The following is a 22120-nucleotide window of genomic DNA, read 5'->3' on the forward strand; positions in this document are numbered from 1 at the left end:
GGTAGATTGTCCCTGCTGTGCCAACCCACGCTTACGTGCCATTCCTTCCCTCCCCAGCCACCACCGCTCTCATCCCCTTGGCAGTGCAGAGGGTGGTAGGGAACACTGCTCAGGACAGAGGGAGGGAGCAGGAGCTGACCAACTTTTCAAGGTAACTGGCAGATGATCGGTTGCTAGGACTTAGGGCGGTCCTAGCAACCAATCACCAGCTTGTTAATATGGGGGGGCATGCCCAAGATAGCTTTGGAGCCGGTCCTGTAGTAGCCAAGTTTCTTTTCTGCCCTGGGGACATGCATCTTCTCTGCACATTCTGCCATACAGTTACCCTTCCACAAGCTCCTGCAACCCCTCTGACACTCCGAGTGCCTCAAGATGCTTCCCCGAAAGCACAACACAGAGCCAGCAGGGCTGCTCTTCTTCTTCTAATACCGGTCACTTTACAGGCAACCAGAGCTGCTACTACTGCCTTCCCATTAACTGCTGCTCCCCACTTCCCAGTGATGTCTCCAAGGAGAGGCTGTCAGCACCACAAAAAAGGGCAGAGGACATTGCTATGGGGGGGAAGCAGAGGACACTGCTATGGGGGGACAGAGGACACTGCTATGGGGGCAAGGGGGGGCAAAGGAAGCTGCTATGGGGGGGAGGGGGGAAGAGGACACTGCTATGGGGGGATGGGGAAGCAGCTGATACTGCTATGGGGGGATGGGGAAGCAGCCGATACTGCTATGGGAAGGGGGGCAGAGGACACCGCCATGGGGGAGACAGAGGACACTACTATGGGGGAGGGGGAGGAGGGAGAGGACACTGCTATGGGGAGAAGGGGGATATTGTAAAACATCTTAAAATTGTACACCGTTCACTGCCCTACTGACACCGTCCATTGCCCTGCTGACACAGTCCACTGCCCTACTGATTGATACAGTCCACTTTTAGGTATGCTAACTTTATATTTTTAAAGTGACATTTGTTTTATTACATTTTTTTACAGTTTTCCTCACTCTTTAGTTAGCCTTGCTAGCTAATTTCTTTAAAAAAAAAACAAAAACAAAAAAAAAAACAAAAAAAAAAAAACACCGAACCCCAGTGATCTTTGATCTCTTTTATGTTGTTCAGGTAGATCTCCACCTCTCAAAGATTACCTACCCCTGCCTTAAAGGATCTCTCTACCTAAAACAAATATTTACATTTAGATTAAAAAGCTTTTACGTTAGTTAACTATTCATCAACAGGGATGAGCAAGCCCATGCAGTGCAACATTATCAACATTTAAAATAATTATGTATTTAAACATCCCCTTTTCACTTTATGTAACAAAGTATTCAGCATCTGCACAATCAGCCCTGCGGAAAATAACAAGAGATATACATCAGATGTCAGTTCAGGTTCAGGACCTTTAACAGATGAGTTGACATCCCTATTAAGCAGGGCAGTGTTTTATTTATATATATACACACATATATATATATATATATATATATACATACACATACATACATATATATATATATATAAATATATCAAACTATTTTAACTAGACCCCAAACTCTTGCTTGAGTGGGGGGAATGTCTTGACATTTACCCAAGATTACATTAAGTTTTTATTCACCCTGAATTAGCTTTACAGAATCTAAGTATGCAAGATTACAACACAAGGTGACATCTTATCAAAGAAAAAGATAAAGCATCTGCTAACCCTGTCTGTCTGCCCTTTCCAGATAGTAGAACAATAATATACTCAACACATTTCTGCACAAGATTTTAAGTACCCATCTGACATTTGCCATAAAAAGTTTGAATTGAAATAAAGGTAATTAAGTAGAACAGGAAAGACTTTATGAAAATTTAAATATATAAATTTGATGTAAAATATGTGTTTAAAACATATACTATACTATATTTGATATATGTGCCACTGAGAAGTATGGTAGGAAAGTTCAAGACACATGTCAATGATTTATTGACCATATTTACTTTGTCCTTTACAACACTGGCCCATCTCACCCTTCACCTTTAAAAGAGGTTTAATATGTTTAGTCTGTCATGTGCCTGGATCAATAAATCTCCATCTTTTGCACTGAATTCCCAAGAGTATTTGCTCATGCTCCTATTTAGAGGGTACTATAGAAAGCCCTACATAAGCGTTCACATAGAATCTGTTTATCCTTTTTTACCTCTAAAGATCATTTAAAGGGCACTGTGTTAAGAACTTGTACAGCTATTATTTGTCATGTGCCCAGATAGTAGGGAATTGTTCTCATTGCATTAACCTTTCTATCTATCTAAAAAGCATTTCTGGTGGGAGAAATTAGATTTGATTAGTTTACAGGTATTTCCAGTGTAAAATGTCATTGGTTCAAAAGAATCAAAATAAAAAAATAAATTGAAATATCTGTATTTTTATAAGAAAAGTGGAAAATAATTGAATTATATATTGGCTCTCAATGATTGTACCTATCACCAGGTTATCAAACATCAGACCCTAAATATCAATGTCAAATGAGTATCACGGGCATCTCTGAAACAGGTCATGGGTATCTTTTTTTTTTATTTAAGACGTATTCTACCAGCCCTCAAGAGATACAAAGCTTGAGCAGAAAGCGCACGGGCAGGAATCCCCATAGTGCTGTAACAAAAAGGTCTCAATCATAGAGAGGCCAAGCAATGTTACAATCCCAATAATTTGGGAAGTGCTTCAAAAAGAGGGTCAAACAAAAAAATTGTCTGCTTCTCAAAACAGCAATACAGTTGTGATAATCCCGGCTTTTTAGCACTCCAAAAGTTGTGTGGGATTGAAATATGAAAGAACCTAGTGTTAGGATGCAAGGAGTTGTAGTTAGTATTCAGCAGGTACCTTGGATGAAAAATATTAACAGGAATGCAGCAGGTGTTAACAAAGCAGGGTAGAGCTGTATGCATATACCAGTGGCTGACCCACTATATCAACCCATAGGTCTGGTATGTGTAATTTTGTTTACGGAGGAGCAAAAGCAGTCCAACCGCAAGAAAGCAAATTAAATGCCAAAAGGCCCACATAATAAGAATAAAACTGGGGGTTGCTTGCAGCTCGAAGAGCTGCCTTAAGAACCTTAAGCTGGCATCAAATGAAGCCTGAACACTCACTTGGAATACACCACAAAAAGCACACAAGCATGTGAACTCTTCATTAAGAATGGTAAAATCCGATGCACAAAAAATTCTTCATAGACTTGCATTGTCATGTGAAATAGCATCCAGCAAGAGACCTGCTCCAACCTCACTGCCTCAGTTTCAAGGACAACCCTGATGAAGAGGGTTCACCCCTAAAACCAGTCAGCAGTAATGCCAACTGGAGACCGTGGCTGCATGCTCTCTAACAGGATTTCTTCGGTGTAGTTAAAGTTAAACTAGTCTCTTCCTCGATGCTATTTCAAGTGACAATTTAAGTATATAAAGAATATTTGTGAGGATCAGATTTTACTTCTTTTTAACAAGCTTGTTATCAAAGCTTAATTGAACAAACTGAAGTTAGAAAATGATTGGCTACCATGAACAGCAACACCAATTTTTGAGTGCTTCAGTTTTAGTAAATCTCCCCCATATTCTAAAGTTTCCCTGCAGCAAGAGTGCATCCTTATTTCGACAACCACTGAGTTTTTGTATCTAATCCACCTGGTAAAAGAGAATGTTTAAAAAGAGGAACAGGTAGCAGCCTTGCAAATCAGGGAAATAGTTGCCTGATGCCTAGGTGCCCTATCACACTGTCAGTTTTGCAGGCTGACAGGTGGATGTAAACTATTCTTTTATTTACCACCAAGTCCATCCACATCCACAATAGAATAAAAAGGAAGGCATCCTTTTCCATTTTTCCAGAACTACATGTGACGGCTTGGAGGCAACCTTATGCAAACGGACAGTGGAGTCTGTTTACATCCAGCCACCCATAAAGCTCTCAAGTATCAAACAGAACAGGCAGGGATGTAAAAAAACTGACATTTATCTCATTCTGCAGTGAATCGTCTTACAGATACCCTGCTGATCGGAGATGACAACTCCGTCCCATGTGAAAGGAGCCTAAAAAACCCAAAAAGCACTCACAGGTCTAGTAAAGAGACCTTGGCAGGAAATGGTGGAACCTCATCTTTAAGATTATAAGCTTGAAAATTATCTGCCTGAGCCATTGAAAAATGGTGGAAGGAGCAACTGGTTTCTTTTTGGGATCATCATGAATGACATTTTCCCTTACAGTGCAAACTACATCCAGACAGCATCGAGAAATGTCCTTCTGATCAACTGGAGCTGGATACAGAGATGGAAGAACAATGTCCTGGTCAAGGTGAAAGGCTGAAACAACCTTGGGATGGTAGGGCCTCAGGACCACCTTGTCCTTGCATAAGACTAGAAAGGATGCCTTACAGGACTGGGCTGCCAGCTCAGACACATGCGTTGCCAAGATGATGGCAAGAAGGAATCCAACATTGTGAGTGAGAATGGATAGGGGAAAATCCCTGATAAACATGTAGTTGCTGAACAGCTAACTGAAACCAAACAGTCACAGGAGATCATACAAGAAAAGCCCTGTACAACTGTACTGTTTGTACTGTCTTAACCAACAAATGGGAGAAAAAGATTTCAAGTGCCAAAATTTGTCCCTTGATACTTGGAGCCAAATGTTGATCCAGACCATACTGCAGAAAAGATAGGATTCTTCTCAGTTTTTCCTGTAGTGAATCTGCGAGTCCTTGGATAGAACAAACTGGAAGGGCCCACGGATTGTCTGTCTGAAACTTGTTTAGGATTATTATGTACAATGAAGAAGTGCTGAATTAAGCTGTAATTTACAAGGTTGTAGTGAATATTGTTGAGGGCTGCTCTCTGTAAGCAGATGTATCTGAAAGGATACCTGGGGCAGCACAGTGGCTAAATGGTTAGCACTTCCGCCTGGCAGTACTAGGGTCGTTGGTTCAAATCCCAGCCACGTCACCACCTGGAGTTTGCATGTTCTCCCTGTGCCTGCGTGGTTTTCCTCCGGGTGCTCCAGTTTCCTCCCACACTCCAAAGACATGCTGGTGTGATGGATATGGTAAAATGCCTATTTGGTTTCTTGTTGAATACATACATATTTCTATACATTTTATACATATCTGCTTTTCTATTTTTATATTTCTAAATGTTTTAATGTTTTGTATGAATATATATATATATATGTTGTGTGTATATTTGTTGTCTGTGTGATTTTGTAGTCCTCCTTGCTCAAGAAATGTCTGCTCACCAACCCCCTCCCATCGTGTGGACTTGAGAACAAAGACATATTTTTCTTTCTATAGATAAGACTTAGAAGAAGATCCTGCGTAAGATCCCGAAGATTGTTTTCGTGTGGAAATGAACAATCAAAGACTAATATATCTCATTATAATAAACTAGAAGTGTTCATAGACTGAACTTATGTGTCAGCGTGAGTCTCTTCCAGTGTGCGCACATTCCAGAACTAGCTAGAATGATTAATTTGGACAGGAGCAGATAATCACCGGACTCTTTGTCCTCATCTAAATCACTGGTAGGTTAATTGGATCCTGTCTAAATTGGCCTTAATATGTGTATGTATGAATGTAAGTTAGGGACCTTAGATTGTACGCCCCTTGAGGGTTAGGGAGTGATGTGAATGTACAATATATATGTGTAAAGCGCTGCGTAAATTGACAGCGCTATAGAAGTACCTGAAATAAATAAATAATAAATAAATACCTGAAAGAGGTCACTAGAGCGTACAAGGAAGGAGAGCACCACAGCAATATCAACAGTCCATCATGAAATTTATTCCACATAGACAGCCAAAAGGTTTTGTGGGCTCCCCCTTCAATACGGTTAAAACACACATAAGACAAGACAACAAGATATAAGAGAAGACATAAAATAATTTTATGTATTCTTTTTGTTTTATATGAATGTTATGAGGTCTGCTTAATTACTATTAGTACCATGCAACATGGTGAGCATATCCGATTCCTTGTTGTAGATCTTACTCATAATATTACTACATGAAAGAAGATATATGCTCACTGATTAACTACTATGAGGCATTTATATGAGCATATTTGCTATTTGGCTTTAGCTGGTAACTACAATTCTACTACATGAAAGTAGGTATTCTACTTTTTCCCACACCTTTAAGATGTTTATCATGGATTTACGTATATGTCTATCGGTTTTAGCCCTGATTAAGCAGAGTCCTTGAACCACCAAAACAAGCTGGCTGTCTATGTAGCATAAACTTTATGATGGCCCGGTAATATTCGCGTGCCCTCATGCTTTCTACATTCTGGAAGTTTAATCAAATCGGAGTACCACATCTGCCTGGACCATAAGGGTGCTGTGAGAATACCAGGTCCACCCCCCAGTGGTGGCATTGAACATTATTAATGTAGTAGCTCTCGATGCTCAATCCATATGGCTTACTCATTAGGAGTGTTCAGAGACTGGGACACATCTAAGGCCGTGCTAAGGCTTTAGAAAACACTCTGCGGCTAAGTAACCCAATGCTCAAAAGTGGGAATCACCGCTGACTGAGCAAGTGCCTGAAGGTCACAATTCCAGAAAGGTCCCACAATCTTTAGTCTAGTGGAGTCTAAGTATAGCTTTCAAGACAGCACAGAAGAAGTACGGATTTGGAAAGCTGCATATAGAACCCATCTCACCAGCTTATAGATAAGGTTTTCAGTGAAGAATAATTATTTTTAGGAAAAATTTTAATTTTTAAAAAGGGTAAACTTTTCTCAGTAGAGAAAAGACACCAATCCTTGGACACTAGGAAAAAAAATGAAAGTATGCGGGAGTAAGAGGGGTTAAACCTGGCTGGGCAGCAGATTTATTGTTTGCCAATGTCCCAATCCACAGTTTAACCTCAGTCAATTGGCAAAACAGTAATTTTTTTTTTGAAAACAGAACTCCAGGAGAAAAAAAAATCCCCATGCTGTGGGGCCATGCATACACTGCATTGGTAACTGTTCATTTTGTCTAGGGGTGAACACAGAGTATATACTCACCCATTCATTAGATCCTCCGGAAAACCACACTCCCCCACGTCCAGCAGGGGAACCAGTTTTCGGGCATGATGATGTCAGAAACAGTCCACAGCACAAGAATGCTAGACCGTGGGGGGCAGGAGTGGCAGGGACCAGTCTTGAGCTGGAAAGATCAGTGGATTAGGTGAGTATATCTCGGTTCTCCTCTCCCCTAGACAAAAACAAGCAGTTAACCCATGCAGTGCAGACACAGCCCCCCTGCATGGGGAAAAAAAGTTTTGTCCAGAGTTCTGCTTTAACTTCTGTCACACATGATTAGATATTCAAAGTTCACATCATTTACTAATCACTTTTCTAACTAAACAGGCTTTACACATTTAGTAAATCTTATTGCACATATCGTATGTAGTCTTGACTTAGTCATTTTTGTGTGCATATATTTTCCATACAATAAAAGTTTGGTAATATTGTGTTTGTCAAACAGTTTTTTGAGCACAAAAACTAGTAAATCAAGAAAAAAGCAAAATGTGAATGTAAATTCAGATAAAAGCAAACAATATAAAATAAAAATTCCCACATTCAGTGGGAAATTTTGTGACAGATCTGGTACACTACCTTCGTTAAGTGCCTAGATAAAGTAATGTACAAAATAATGGGTCCCTCAAATTAACAGTGTTTTATCAATTGCAGCTTTATCAGACTGAATCTATTTAAACCATATTCCCTGCATCTTTATAGATCTATAATGTTACGTAAAATGAAAGAAACAAAGAGGCATAAAGAGAATAATCGTAAATGCCAAATAGAATTCATGCCTGTTCTCATTCAAGCAGTACTAATACATCTGCTTCTGTTCTCAGACAGAAAACTAGACCACTTACAGAGCAAAACTTCAATACAGAGGCCGAAGGATCGGCACCATAAAACAACTGTGTGTGAAGGTGAGAAGAAATGATATTTGAAAATCAAGTTTACTAAAGGGAATGTTTAATTTGTGCACTTCAAGTACAACCAAGCTGAAATGATGGGGAGAAAGAGGAAGAAAAGGACACTGTGACATGGGTTGTTTAAATGGACAAAGCAGAATAGATTTCTCACAGTAAAAAAACAACAACTCTAGATTTTGTTAAGGCCTCACGCACATAGGACATTTTAAAAATGCTCCTCCTCTTGGCAGCAACGTTTTTGCAGAAAAAATGCCTAATGTATTTACAAGCATTTAGGAACGTTTACAAGCGTCCAGAGCTTGGGCGTTAACTCATTTAATTGGCCAGAATAATAATTTTTTCTGGTCACTGAAATCAATGTTCACGTGCTAAATGTGCCTAGGATTAACACATTTAGACGCGTTTACATGTGTCAAGCGTTTTTTCTGCCAAACCGCTGCTGCTCCTGGATGCACTGGCCCCAGGGTTTTTTTTCCTGCTGGTAAACGCTACTGCTACTAAAAGTCAATGTGTGCATAGAGGTCAGCTTCAGTGAACACCACTGATCAAAAATATGACTTTGGCCCTGCCCCCTTTCACCTGCTTTTTAATGTCATGAACAGCACCACTAAACGATAGGGGAGTTCAGAAGGTGGAAAGGATGGGGCCAAACACTAATTTTTCAAAAACAAATTTCAAGATCTGAATACACCCTTAGCTTCCTATACCCCTGGAATGTATCATTTTCGCATACAGTTTTCAAAGGTAAACTCTTCAGCATGTGTCTCTTAGGTTTCTACCAAGTCAACGTGAATCAAGTCTGACATATTTTAAAATGGTTTGTGTTACAGCAAATTAATTCATCGCTGTCTTTCTGATTTCATCTTATCAACTGATTTACATTTTAACCCAGAACTACTGAAGCCTTTATAGGTCAGGAAAAGCTATACATGTCCTTATATGTATATTGTTATCGCAGTTCCAGGTGAGAAGGCTCCAAGTATCCAAGCACTAGTCCTCCAATAGGTGCCAGCCCAGCTCGCGTGAAAGCAAAAAAGGTTCAATCGGCTGCATTCCAATTAATCCACTTTATTAGGCATATACTTAAAACCATACACTTATAAGCATACACTTAAAACCATGTGGTTTTAAGTTTATGCCTAATAAAATAGATTAATTGGAGTGCATCTGACATGACCTTTTTTGCTTTCTAATGTCCTTATATGTACTTTGGGTGGGGAGACACAATGTGGTTGTTGCAGTTTGAGAGTCCAGCACTGTGTGAGGGGAATTGCATTAAAGAAAGGGTGCAAAGCAGCATTAAAGCTGACTAACTTGAACTATTTTTTTCTTGAGTACTGAAAGGGGAGTGGGGGCGATAATGATCAAAGTCTCAGTCGGGCTTGCAATGCTGTTATTGATTTCCCTTGAAGATATTTTCACAACTGCTGCTCCTTTTGATACCACTCATTCATACAGCAAGTAATGTAAAATTACCTTGAATGCATTGAGGTGGACAGTATATATATATATTACCGGTATGTCACTTTAACCTCAGGTGTCTGGACCATTTTTATTATTTTATGCTTTATATTGTTGTTTCACTAATTTTTATTTACAGCTTTGAAAACTTGTAAAATACCCCTCAAACCATACATTTCCTGAAAGCAAAGTAAATGGTGCTTCCCATTGCACAACAGATCAAATTCAAAATCCTAACACTGACGTACAAAGCTGTCCACCATACTGCCCCATACTACATCACTGACCTAATATCCAAGTACCGCCCAGCACGCACACTCCGCTCCTCACAAGACCTCCTTCTCTCTAGTTCCCTGGTCACCTCCTCCCATGCACGCCTCCAGGACTTCTCCAGGGTGTCACCCATCCTCTGGAACTCCCTGCCCCAACCCATCAGATTATCACCTACTCTCCTCTCCTTTAGGCGCACCCTGAAAACCCATCTCTTCAGGGAAGCCTACCCCACCCCCTGCTAACCTGCCGACCTCCTCCACTCTTCCTACCACTCCATCCCCCACAGCTATCTCCTCCTGTACCACTATCCCCTCCCTCCTAGATTGTAAGCTCGAAAGAGCAGGGCCCTCGATCCCCTCATGTTTTGCATTGTATTGGTATTGTTCTGTCACATGTTCTGTCCCCCTTTGTAATGTACAGCGCTGAGCGAACCATTGGCGCTTTATAAATACTGTATAATAATAATAATTACCACAATGTCAACAGTCCATTTTACTAGTACTGTCATTAGGGGGCTTTGGGTAAATATCAGGTCAAAACAGACCCCAGATGTTTCACCTTTGAGGTGGCCCAGATCACTTTTATTTTAAAGCCCAAAAATGTCCGAAACAATCAGTGCCAAACTCACGGCTGCAGCAGAAGTCGTGAGCTTATTTTAAGCCAGGATGTCTAAAACATAATTTGGTGATTAAGGTTTTAAATAGCTTTCTCCTCACTGAACCCAGAATGCTCAGTACTGAGCACTCCTATGTTCATTTAGAACTGTAAACATGTCAATCAATGTTTTAGTATGAATGAAAACAGAAGTTCCCAGTACTGAGTACTCCCGTGTTCACTCAGGAAACCAAAGGGATCAGTAAACATGAGTGACATGTTTGCCGATCTTCCTGTTCGCCATCCTGAAGAGATCTGGTCCTTCCTGCTGCGTGCCCACAATATGATCCTCCCCACAAACAGCTGTCTCAGTTGGTAGGCACTGGGGGAGAGAAATGGGGAATGGAGGGCTCACAGGTGGGCACAGATGGCAGAGACAATGGTAAATGAAGGAATCAGACTGCAGGTGCACAACAGGGAGGATCTAATGACAGGCAGGGTACACTATAGTGGTATTGTAGTTCTTACATTTTTAATGAATGACTGTAATCAATGGCTTGTAAGCCCCTGATCACAGCTTTCATGAATCACCAGAGTCTGGGGGATCCTTTGGCTATAAGTTTATGATAGCTGAAGTGAGGGAGGAGGGGGGTTAGGGCAGTAGAACAGACTAGACACGCTGCAGCTCTGATCAACTGACTGTGTCAGCATGGATCTGCTTCTGTTGTGGTGATCAGAATTACACAGGATTTAGGGAAACTGTCAGGATTCCTAGTAAATAGGACTGCTGTGACAGAAGAAGAAATACATCACAGACAATTGTGTAACAAATGTATTCATGCAATAAGGTGTTTTGGCTTCACATATCCTCTAAATGCCTTAGTGCCTGTTCTGTCTGGCCCATCAAATGGACAGGCAATGAGAATGGAGACACAAGCAGCAATACAAACTCAGCAGGGGTTCTAACTCCCCACTACCACCACCAACACCTTTTGTACACAACTTAAAAGAGAAGTATGGGTAAAGCTTCTTTGGACATAGTTCTCTTTTGGGTCACAGGAGTGCACTTATGTTTGCTTTCCTGTGACCCAGAAACAGTCAACATAGCCTGCTGTCAGCTGATGTCACAGAGCCACTTCATACTCTGGAAGGATCCCAATCATACACTGCTCAGAAAAAATTAAAGGAACACTTTTTAATCAGAGTATAGCATCAAGTCAATTAAACTCCTGGGATATAGATCTGGTCAGTTAAGTAGCAGAGGGGGTTGTTATTCAGTTTCAGCTGCTATGGTGTTAATGAAATTAACAACAGGTGCACTAGATGAGGAACAATGAGATGGCCCCCAAAACAGGAATGGTTTTACAGGTGGAGGTCACTGACATTCCTTCCCCTACTCATCTTTTCTGACTGTTTTTCACTAGTTTTGCATTTGGCTAGGGTCACTACTGGTAGAATGAGGCAATACCTGGACCATACAGAGATAGCAGAGGCAGTTCAACTCCTCCAGGATGGCACATCTATACGTGCCATTGCAAGCAGGTTTGTTGTGTCTCCCAGCACAGGCTCAAGAGCATGGAGGAAACTCCAGGAGATAGGCAGTTACTGTAGGAGAGCTGGACAGGGTCGTAGAAGGTCCTTAACCCATTATCAGGACCGGTATCTGCTCCTTTGTGCAAGGAGGAACAGGATGAGCACTGCCAGAGCCCTACAAAATGACCTCCAGCAGGCCACTGGTGTTAAGGTCTCTGAGCAAACACTCAGAAACAGACTTCATGAGGGTGGCCTGAGTGCCGCCACCAGGTTGCACCTCAGACTGTCCAGGAGCTCAGTGATGCCCTGGTCTAGATCAGGGAGGAAATACTCCAGGACACCATCTGTCATCCCATTAGGAGCCCCAACATTGCCAGGCATGCATACAAGCACATGGAGGCCATACAAACTACTGAGGACCATTTTGAGTTGCTGCAATGAAATTTCAGCACAATGGACTAGCCTACTGCATCGTTTTTTCACTTTGATATTCGGTGTCTTTGAATTCAGGCCTCTGTAGGTTGATAATTTTCATTTCCATCAAAAGATGGGGCATCCTTACATTCTTAACATATTACCAAGTCCATATCAGTATAGATATCCAGCATAATATTTTTCCCCATTGAGATCTGATGCGTTTTCAAAGTGTTCCTTTAATATTTTTGAGCAGTGTACATTGGCAGCTGACTCAGCCACTCAACACTCTGCTGAGAGCCTGAGTCAGCTGCTCCTGCCCTTCCCCAGCACAGCGTTCCAGTGAGTGCTGTAGGTGCAAAGCAAAGAGCAGTGACTGACAGTTGTTGCTCTCTGCTCTAAGAGGACTGAGATCAGCACTCATATGAACACTCAGACTTCGAGCCAGTGGGGGACAGCTGTTATTTCTTTTTAAAACCCCAAATTCCCCCTTTAAAAAAATGGTTTTGGCTGGAGTTGAGATTTAAAAGAAAAGAAAAGTCTCCCTGACATAAATAATTTCAACCTGTTTACAGAAAATAAAAGCAGTAAAAGGCCTCATTTCATGAAAATATCCCCATATCTCTAGTAGTATAAATCAATTTCTGTATAAACAAATACATCATAGCACTCTGCAGACAACATTAATAATGGTTTGGTTACATGCCACATTGCAGTCACTGTCTGTAGTGTCTAATACATTACTTACAGGAAGAGACGAAAGATGACTAGCAAATTAAACAGTTACAGAAGTTCCAAAAACTATTATTCAATAGATATAATTAAATGATTAATTTTGCCATAACAGCAAGCAAGGGGTGTTTTGTAGATTGCCAGCATTGTTAAAATCTGTGCTATCAGGGGAAATGAATACAGACATTGTTTAAACACATGACACTGGGCATTAAATCAATGGTCTTCAATGTAGAGTTCTAATTCAATTCTGATGGTACAGCAATTCAAGGCAATGGTCTGCATTAGGCCAATTAATGCATGGGACATCATTCATCGTCTATTCATTATAGAGGAACAAAAATCAAACTCACTGGATTCTTTTACATTAGATATTCAGCACTGAAATATACAAGATAATGACGCAGCTATGCATTTTGGTCAAATATATTTAGCTAAATGATTTGGAACAAGCTGAATATCTATATTGAAAAAAAAAATAAAACAACATGGAATATAATCAAGACAGTGCATCCAGAATATCACATTGCTTTGTATAAACAGAAACAGTATGGGGCATTTAAAGGCAAATTTGTCTTTATTATTTTACATAAATTTAACAAACAGAGCATGGGAAGTATAAAAAACAAGTACAACCACATAGACAAAAAAAAAAAAAACATCATAGAGATGGTTATGATCCATGTGGGTAAATGAGAATAGTGCAATAAAACTGTAAGAGGAAAGGATCGATAACCCATATTATGGAGGAAAAACATAACAGATTGTCAGAGGGGTATCCCCTGGCACGATGTATGGACCAATATGAAAGAACTCCGCACAACCAAGATAGCAAACCGTAATTGAGGAGAAAGAGAGAAAAGGAAAGGGGGGAGGAAACAGAAAGAAAAAGAAAAGAAGGGGTCAGTGGAAAGGGTATCAAAGGAGAAGAAAGAAAAAAAAAAAAAAGGATTGGGGAACCGGAACAGCAGAAATCAGCAATAGGATAGCTGCCCACGCGTGTCTCATGTAAGCAACCCTGTCGCACACATCACGGCATGTACCACAGGGTCCAACCAAGCCAAAATGAGATCGAGTCGGGGGGCAAGGTATAACTCCACTAGAGCGGAACAGGGGCACACATATCATGGAGAGTTGCAGAGGAGAAGAAATGGAGCCAGACCGACCACAACAGCTTATGTTTATCATAAGTATCATTGGTAAATGCTAGCATTCCCTCCATACGCATGGTATCATTAAGCACGGAAACCCACATCGGAAGGGGGGGTAGCCATTTTCCAAAAGAGAGGTATCAATTGGCAGGCTGCAGACAGGAAGAAACGCAACAGACTTTTCTTCTGTGTTGCCCGTGAGCCCGTAATATAGAGAGAAGAGCAATTTCCGGCAAAGGGGCCAAGGACTCCCCATAGATCTCGTTATATACCGCAAAGACCTGACGCCAAAAGGGTTGTATTTTATCACAATCCCACCAAATGTGGAGTTGCATACCAACAGCTCTATCACAGCGCCAACAAAGATCGGGTTTAGAAGAAAAAATGTTGTGTATGGAGAGGGGATCCCTGTACCATTGATAAAGAAGCTTAAAATTCTTTTCTTGTGAATAGCAAATTTATGAGTAAAGTGGAACGACGTGGACCAGTCTTCCTCCGACACTTCTCTACCTAGGTCTCAAGCCCATGTCTTAGTGTAGGAAGGGAGTTCAGAGTAAAGTATGGGGCATTTAACTGTTTCTGACTGCGCTGTGCTCCTACCATGGACAGGAAATAAAGGCACACTCAAGTCAAAATTACAAAATGAAAAATGGAATGGAATAAAAGTGGAATTCCTGTAAAAGAAATTATGTCTATGCTTACCTATTCTGAAGCCACTCTGGTCACATAATTTGGTCCCAGTGGCAGTTACACTGCAGAGGATAGGCAGCGACAATGGCTGTAGAGCAATGACTTCATCATAGGCTTATTACGGGGCATCCATGGTCGGCTGTCCTTCCTCTACACTGAAGCCAGCACTGGGACTCAATCATATGCCAGCACCTAAGCAGCTTCAGAATAGGTAAGTGCACACCTTTCCTTTTACAAGGTAGGTAGAATAGGCTTAGAATAGGGGTTAGGCTGGGTTCACACATATGCAGTGCGGTATATTGCATTTGATTTGCACAGGAGAATTTTGTATGGCTCCAATCGCACCGCATCCGCATCAAAAAGGTGCAGGAGCGGTTCAGGTACAGATTACAGGCTATTGACCTCTATGGGAACTGTTTCTAAACCGCATGTCATCAGTTGTGAACAGGATAAATTCCTGACCTGAATCTGATTTAAACCTGTGCTGAACCAGATGTAACCTGACCTGAACTGCTGAACAACTATTCTGAGAATTAGCTGTGAAACCTGAGCTTCAATCCGCACCGCACATGTGTGAATCAGCTCTAACAGGTCTCCTTCCACTCCCAGCCTGAGACAGCACAGTGAAACAAGGGGCAGGAGACTGATGAGCTCATTGTGTTTCTTCTCCTTCCCCCAGTGTAAGCCCTGCTTTACTTATTCTAACCTATTCCTCATTTTTCCACTAATATTATGTTGCAATGTTTACACGTTTAATGTGCAACTAAAAGGCAAAAATGTTTTCTTAGTTTTGGATAGAGTGGAGAGAGATTAGAACACCTGTTATATTTTTCCTGTGGTCTGTGCTCCCAATAGAGATATTCACCCTCTCTATTTGTCCTGTTTACCATTATCATCAAAAGAGTAAAAAAAAATCCCAAATGTTGGGTTCTTTCCAGAAAAGTATTAAAGGGGACATTTTCCAATGGGGACACTAGTTCTGGTGATACACTGGGATTCCCTCACCTTGGAGGGATTTCCTCTCATTTTCTGCTTTGGCTATGAGGCAGGAAGTGAAGGGAAATCTTGCCAATAGGACACATACGGCAAAAAAACCTGGCAAGGAATATAAACCTCCTTTACTCTATCCAAAAAGAAAAGAAAGTTTAACTTTTTGTTACACTTTAAGCTCATTCTAAGCCCTAACTCTAAACCAGAAAAATGCATACCATCAGGGCAATGAATACTATATTATCACAGTGATAAATAATATTAACACAATACTGGCAAGTAAACGCTCTGCACACTAAAATTATCCACACACTGAATTACAAGTCAACAGTTATGACCCTCAAATAGGTGGAGCACATAGTTAGTAATACCCTTTTCTTTGTCTTCAAAACAGATATTCATCTACCATTGAGCATAATTTATATTTACAAACCTTTTGAGGTCTATACCTAAACTTGCCATATTGCTCTAGAAAGCTACATTTATGACATATGCAAGGACAATGCTCATTAAAGTGACATTGTGGTACACAAAAAGCGGTTATTGATATTTGTTTGCATTTTGCTGTGCATTTTGCAGAAATGAATCGTTCACATCACTTCGCATTCCTAAAAGTGTTTATAATCTGATGACTATACCACAATCTTTGGATTGTGATTAAAAAAATTGACTAAGCAGAATGTATGGCATGGATTTCAAAAATGTGTATTGTAAATCTAGTAGCCTCCTTGAATTCGGGCAGCAAATCTTATGTTGTAGAGTTACAGTCTATTTGGTCTTAACAAACTGCACCCATGTTATATTCCTTGATGAATTCACAGAGCAACAAGGAAAAAGCGCTTTAACACTATATTTAAATTGCTCTATATTCTATCTCTATTTATTATATCGCTATAGAACAAACACAACTGATTTGTGGTAGTTCTAGAACTTCTTAAAATGACTACAATTTCTCTAATTGCAAAAATTTAGAAATAGCATTTCATATGCAATATTGTTTACAGTCTAAACTGATGCATATATGTATGCATGGATTTTATAAGGTTTTACCTTTTGCAAGTAAAGAACAGTTCCCTTTAAAATGGCATAAAACGTCTTCCATCCTCGTTTTCCCCTTGGAGCTGCAAGTAAAAAAAAAAAAGCATAAAAGATAAGTCCACATTTCTTCTGTTGTATTTGTTAAATTGTATCATATCAAATAGATTGGCTTGGAAAACTATTCTTATTGGCACAATATATTATATAAACTGCACTGCTACTAAAACTGCCCTAACTTATGGTTTATTCAAAACAAATGCATGGTCCCTACCACTGCAGACTACTCGCTCTGAAAAGCTAGCTCCCCGGTTGTCATGCTGATCCAATAGATTACATACTACAAGTCACTGACTTGGAACAAATATGCAGGATAAGAACATCACTCTGACTTTCATGGCTTGCATGGTTCTCCCAGGTCAGCATCTCAAAGCACTGACGCCAGAGACAGCCATGTAATTAGCATTTTTAAGGTGATAATATTCAATGACTATCTCTCTTAATACAGGTTTCCTTCAAGAAGAATATCTCTGTCCAAAACTATTTAGCAGTACATTACCTATTTGCAAAATATAATGTAATTCATAAAAAAAGAACAAAGTACAATATACTCTTTTATTGATAATCTATAGCTGTATTTTAATATACAACTGGTAAGACATTATACGATATAATAACACTCACCATTCCGTACAAATAAACTCAACTCAGACAACATGGAAAAAAGTTGATTGCATTCCTCACTATATGTTCAATGATACAAATATAAATAAATAAATAGTTCCTTCTTATATTCTACTGGCAAAATGCCCAGACAATGCCCTGACAATGCCCTGATAGGGATGCTCATTTAAACAACTTGATAAGGGTAACACTTGAAAAAGGTCAGTTCACTAAATCTTAACGCATGAGCTGTTTTATTACTATACGCTCAATTCAAAAAGTTATTACACCGAGATAAAGAGCCTCATTTTTTTTCTAAAAAGTGACAGCTATAGTCAGTCTGATGTGATTTGAAAATACAGTCATGAAAAAAAAAATGTATCCTTGTGTTAAAGCTTTGTGAATTGAATGCACATATCTAATGTTTAGAAAATATTGTAATAATCAACTTTCAGATCCTTGATTATATGGTGCCTGTTTCCATGATTTACATAGTAAATATACACTTTAAAATAGTGCAAGCTTTTGAAATGTGGTGGCACTTCTGGAGAAGGAAAAGAAAGAAGAGAAGGAAGGAAGGAAAGAAGAGAAGGAAGTAAGGAGGGAAAGGAGAGACGGAAGAAAGGAGGGACAGGAGAGACTGAAGGAAGGAGGGAAAGGAGAGATGGAAGGAAGGAAGGAGGGAAAGGAGAGATGGAAGGAAGGAAGGAGGGAAAGGAGAGATGGAAGGAAAGAAGGAGGGAAAGGAGAGATGGAAGGAAGGAAGGAAGGAAGGAAGGAAGGAGGGAAAGGAGAGATTGAAGGAAGGAGGGAAAGGAGAGATTGAAGGAAGGAGGGAAAGGAGAGATTGAAGGAAGGAGGGAAAGGAGAGATTGAAGGAAGGAGAGGAAGCAGAGATTGAAGGAAGGAGGGAAAGGAGAGATTGAAGGAAGGAGGGAAAGGAGAGATTGAAGGAAGGAGGGAAAGGAGAGATTGAAGGAAGGAGAGGAAGGAGGGAAAGGAGAGATTGAAGAAAGGAGGTTAAGGAGAGATGGAGGGAAGGAAGGAAAGAAAGAGGGAAGGAAAAAAAAGAGGGAGGGAAAGAAGAGAAGGAAGGAAGGAGGGAAAGGAAGGAAGGAGGGAAAGGAAAGAAGGAAGGAAGAAAAGGAAGGAAGGAAGGAAAGGAGGGAAAGAAAGGAGGGAAGGAAGGAGAGAAGGAAGGGAGGGATGGAAGGGATAGAGAGAGCGAGAGAGCGAGAGAGCGAGAGAGAGAGAGAGAGAGAGCCTTCATAAATACAATAGCAAACATACTGTAAATCATTTTGTGCATAGAAAGGTGACACAATGATACGTACAAAATTATGTGTTTACTATTGTATTTATGAGGATTACTTATAATTTGTGACACTGTGTGCCCCCGTTCACACCAATGAGATTTTTCATGCGGTTGACAGTTCAAAATCGCATGACAACTACATGTATTTAAGGTATTTATTTTAACACAGTTTTGATACACAGCGTAACCATTTATCTACCAGCATATTTGTAATTCTGTTAAAAAAAAAAAAGAAGGATCAAAACGGCCTAAAAAATAGCTTGAAAAAACGCCTGAAATGGCTCAGCTCAAGTGTGAAGGTAGCCTGAGGCTCCCTTGACATATAGGCATTTTCAATCATGTGCGGAATCACCGTGACTCTGCTCACAATTTCAAAACGCGCTGTTAAAATGTCAAATCGCACATCACTGTGTTCAGGTGGCATTAATTTCAGTGGCACCTAAAAATGTGTTAGGACCTATGGAACCATTCAAATCAGTGCAACTCTGACTTAGCAGTGCAGCACCAATTTTGAAAAAAAGATTCCTGCACTATTTTTGGTGACTTTGTGTGCGAGCAAGCTGCACATGAAATCTCACTGACCAGCAGCTTTGAAATCAAGTGAAGTAGCGTGATTTCAAAGCCGCATTTAGCGTGAACCAGGGCTTATATATTTAAAGTATAATTTGTTTTGATATTTTGTAACAATTTTGATACACAGCTCAACAATTTATCTAGTAGCAGTTTTGATATACACTTGGTATTAGGTGTTTTTTCTGTGAAATCTTTCTTTAGTTTTTTTGACACCAAGTGCAGATTCAATTGCTTTTACAGAATGGGAAATATGTCAGGCGTTTTTCATTTAGGCGTTTTTGATGTGACCAACCTGTGTACATGTGGCAAATTTTACACAGGATGGAGAAGACTGATCACATGGCTGGATCACACTTCTGGAAACGAATACAGCTTCAAGTTTCCACTAAAGTTAAGAAGTTAAAATCAGTGGGAAATTATGCTTGACTGACATGCCTGCCAGAAATGCCGTAGAAAAGTCCTAGGCACATACAACAGGCAAACCAGAATCAAGCACATGCCTGCTCTACACAGAGGTTCTTTACCTTTCTCTATCTGGGGAGCAGTGTAGCTGTCCCAGTGTGGCAGCAAGTTTCGTCCCACTTCCTCCCACGTTCTGGTGGTTCTTGCCTGGCTCTTATAATGGGGATACCTGGGATCACTGATACAGGGGTGGCCGCAAATTAGACCGATGAAGGTCTCAGCTTCCAGCAGCAAGCTGTCCTCCATTTTGAACACCAGATGTGTGTTTATAAGGTGTGCTGTGATGCTAGAAAAGGCAAGGGGAGCAGCTGTCTGAGCTGAAAACGCTTGAAAGAACACGCTCATTTCTCACTGTTTAGGAGCTTTCCTTTGAAGTCTATGGGAATAAAAATGCTCAATTCTGCCTGAAAAGTAGCTCATGTACTTTGAGTAACAGACCTATTGCTACAGGTGACGAAACGCTCAAATGTGAACAGGTACCATTGAAATGAATGCAATATTCCATGTTGAGCATTTTTGAGCTCCGAACTTCAAGTGTGAACGGAGCCTTAAGGATACCCAAGTGTTTTGAAGATAAGCCAAGGATGTGGGAAGGCACCTACAGCTGCCTTGCTGTATAAATCTTGAGCTACTTTAGAAAGTGGATACACAACTTTATACACATTGCAGTGCCACAGCAGCTGGATAGTTAAATATTTGAAAAGACTGCATTACAACATACAGTGGCAGAGTAGGAAGAAGTTTTAAACAGACCCCATTAACATAGACATTTGAAAACTGGCCAATATAAACATGACCATCTGGTTAGAAAATGGAAGAGCTCTAGGGAAGAGATGCTCAACACCTAATGCTGTGGCACTGTTTTGCTCCTTTCTTCCTGCTGTTTCCTTCCAGTTGTATGTTACCAAGACTCGTTTGTGTCTATTGGACTAAGGAGTAAGCTTTTCTACATAGAAGAACATCAATTAGCTTGTTTTTCTTGACTCCATATAATGATACCTATTATTTTTGAACAAACAAGTAGTACAGCATGTATCCACTTTTAAGAGAACAGTGAATGTGGTCTATCTGGGAACATTTTCTTTTGTACTACAAACATACCGATGCATGCATTCCTTTGGATAGTAATACATGCACTCCACAGATAGTCCTAATTGTGAATGATCCCTTTCCTGACATTTTTACACCATTTCTGAAAGCTGGAACATGATGCAAGAATAAATCTTGCATTGACTTCCAATACAGAAAACCCCTAGAGGAAATTCTGTGGAATGTTAAGAGAGAACTGGTTGAAATCAAGCCACCAGACATGAATACTAACTACAGAGTAGGGTCCATTTCCAAATATATTGCTGTAAAATATTAGCTGGTAAAGCATAATCATGCCCTCGAATTACAAAGCAGTGATTAAAACTAAATGCATGTAAATGTAATCTATTCAATTGCACGGAATGCTTAATGGAATCCCCAAGATGTAAAATGGATCAACTTGAAGAATTTTAAAATGTTCATTAACATTTATCTGTGATTGCTGTCCCCTCGTCAGCCTTCCTCCTGGAAAGTACACTGTAATACCCACTTCAGTATGAGGAAAATAGGACATAAATTCTTGCTTTATACTGCTGTGGGAGTCAAAGGCATCATTCATATCCAAGTTGTACATAAAAACATTAATTAAAAAAAAAAATAGAACTTGATTATATCATTACCACTATTAAGCAGCTTGATGGTATGAAGACACATCCTTTGAAAACAAGTTTATTCTGTATTTTAATCCCTTCAATGTTATGGTACAGCTCATTTTGAAGGGCTAAGCCATGCACCAGCAAATCACATTTACATACTTCATTAAGTTCATTAAGTTGTGGAAATTCTTGAAATTAAATCTGCTGCAAAAACTACCAAAACTATGCTTAAAAGTACCATAACTGTAATGTAAAAGAACTTTGTAGAGAAAAATAAATTAAATTTGAATTAAAACTAGATGCAAGACAACATGGGCATACACATTTAGAGTAATATTGGTAAATGTTTCCATAAGTAAAACAAAAGAGCATATACAGTTGTCAAAAGAATAGAGACCTTACAGTTATATCCATAATGTCAGAATCATAATGAAACAATGTACAATACATTCAGTGATGAGCTGTAGGTAAACCTGAGGAAACAAAACCAAATTTGAAACACCAACAATAGTACATATAAAAGAGTTGCATATATTTATGTTATGCAAGAATAAGGAAGCAGACCATGAGAAAGGAGTCCACAGTCAAAGTCCAGTATGGATAT

The 22120-nt window shown here is 39.9% G+C and overlaps 1 protein-coding gene across 3 annotated transcripts in view; it reads right to left on the reverse strand.

Moving 5' to 3' along the window:
* The window catches only part of PSD3 (pleckstrin and Sec7 domain containing 3), a 661118-nt gene that overhangs the window by 64209 nt on the left and 574789 nt on the right, over positions 1-22120 (reverse strand). For all 3 annotated transcript variants that reach the window (XM_089675248.1, XM_089675257.1, XM_089675266.1), the window contains one exon: positions 16834-16904. In XM_089675248.1, coding sequence (XP_089531374.1) covers positions 16834-16904 — 71 coding nt within the window. The remainder of the gene's footprint in view (positions 1-16833; positions 16905-22120) is intronic.

Source organism: Staurois parvus, unplaced genomic scaffold (genome assembly GCF_062004578.1).
Source record: "Staurois parvus isolate SC_StPar_1 unplaced genomic scaffold, SC_StPar_1.0 ptg000013l, whole genome shotgun sequence".
Classification (NCBI taxonomy): domain Eukaryota; kingdom Metazoa; phylum Chordata; class Amphibia; order Anura; family Ranidae; genus Staurois; species Staurois parvus.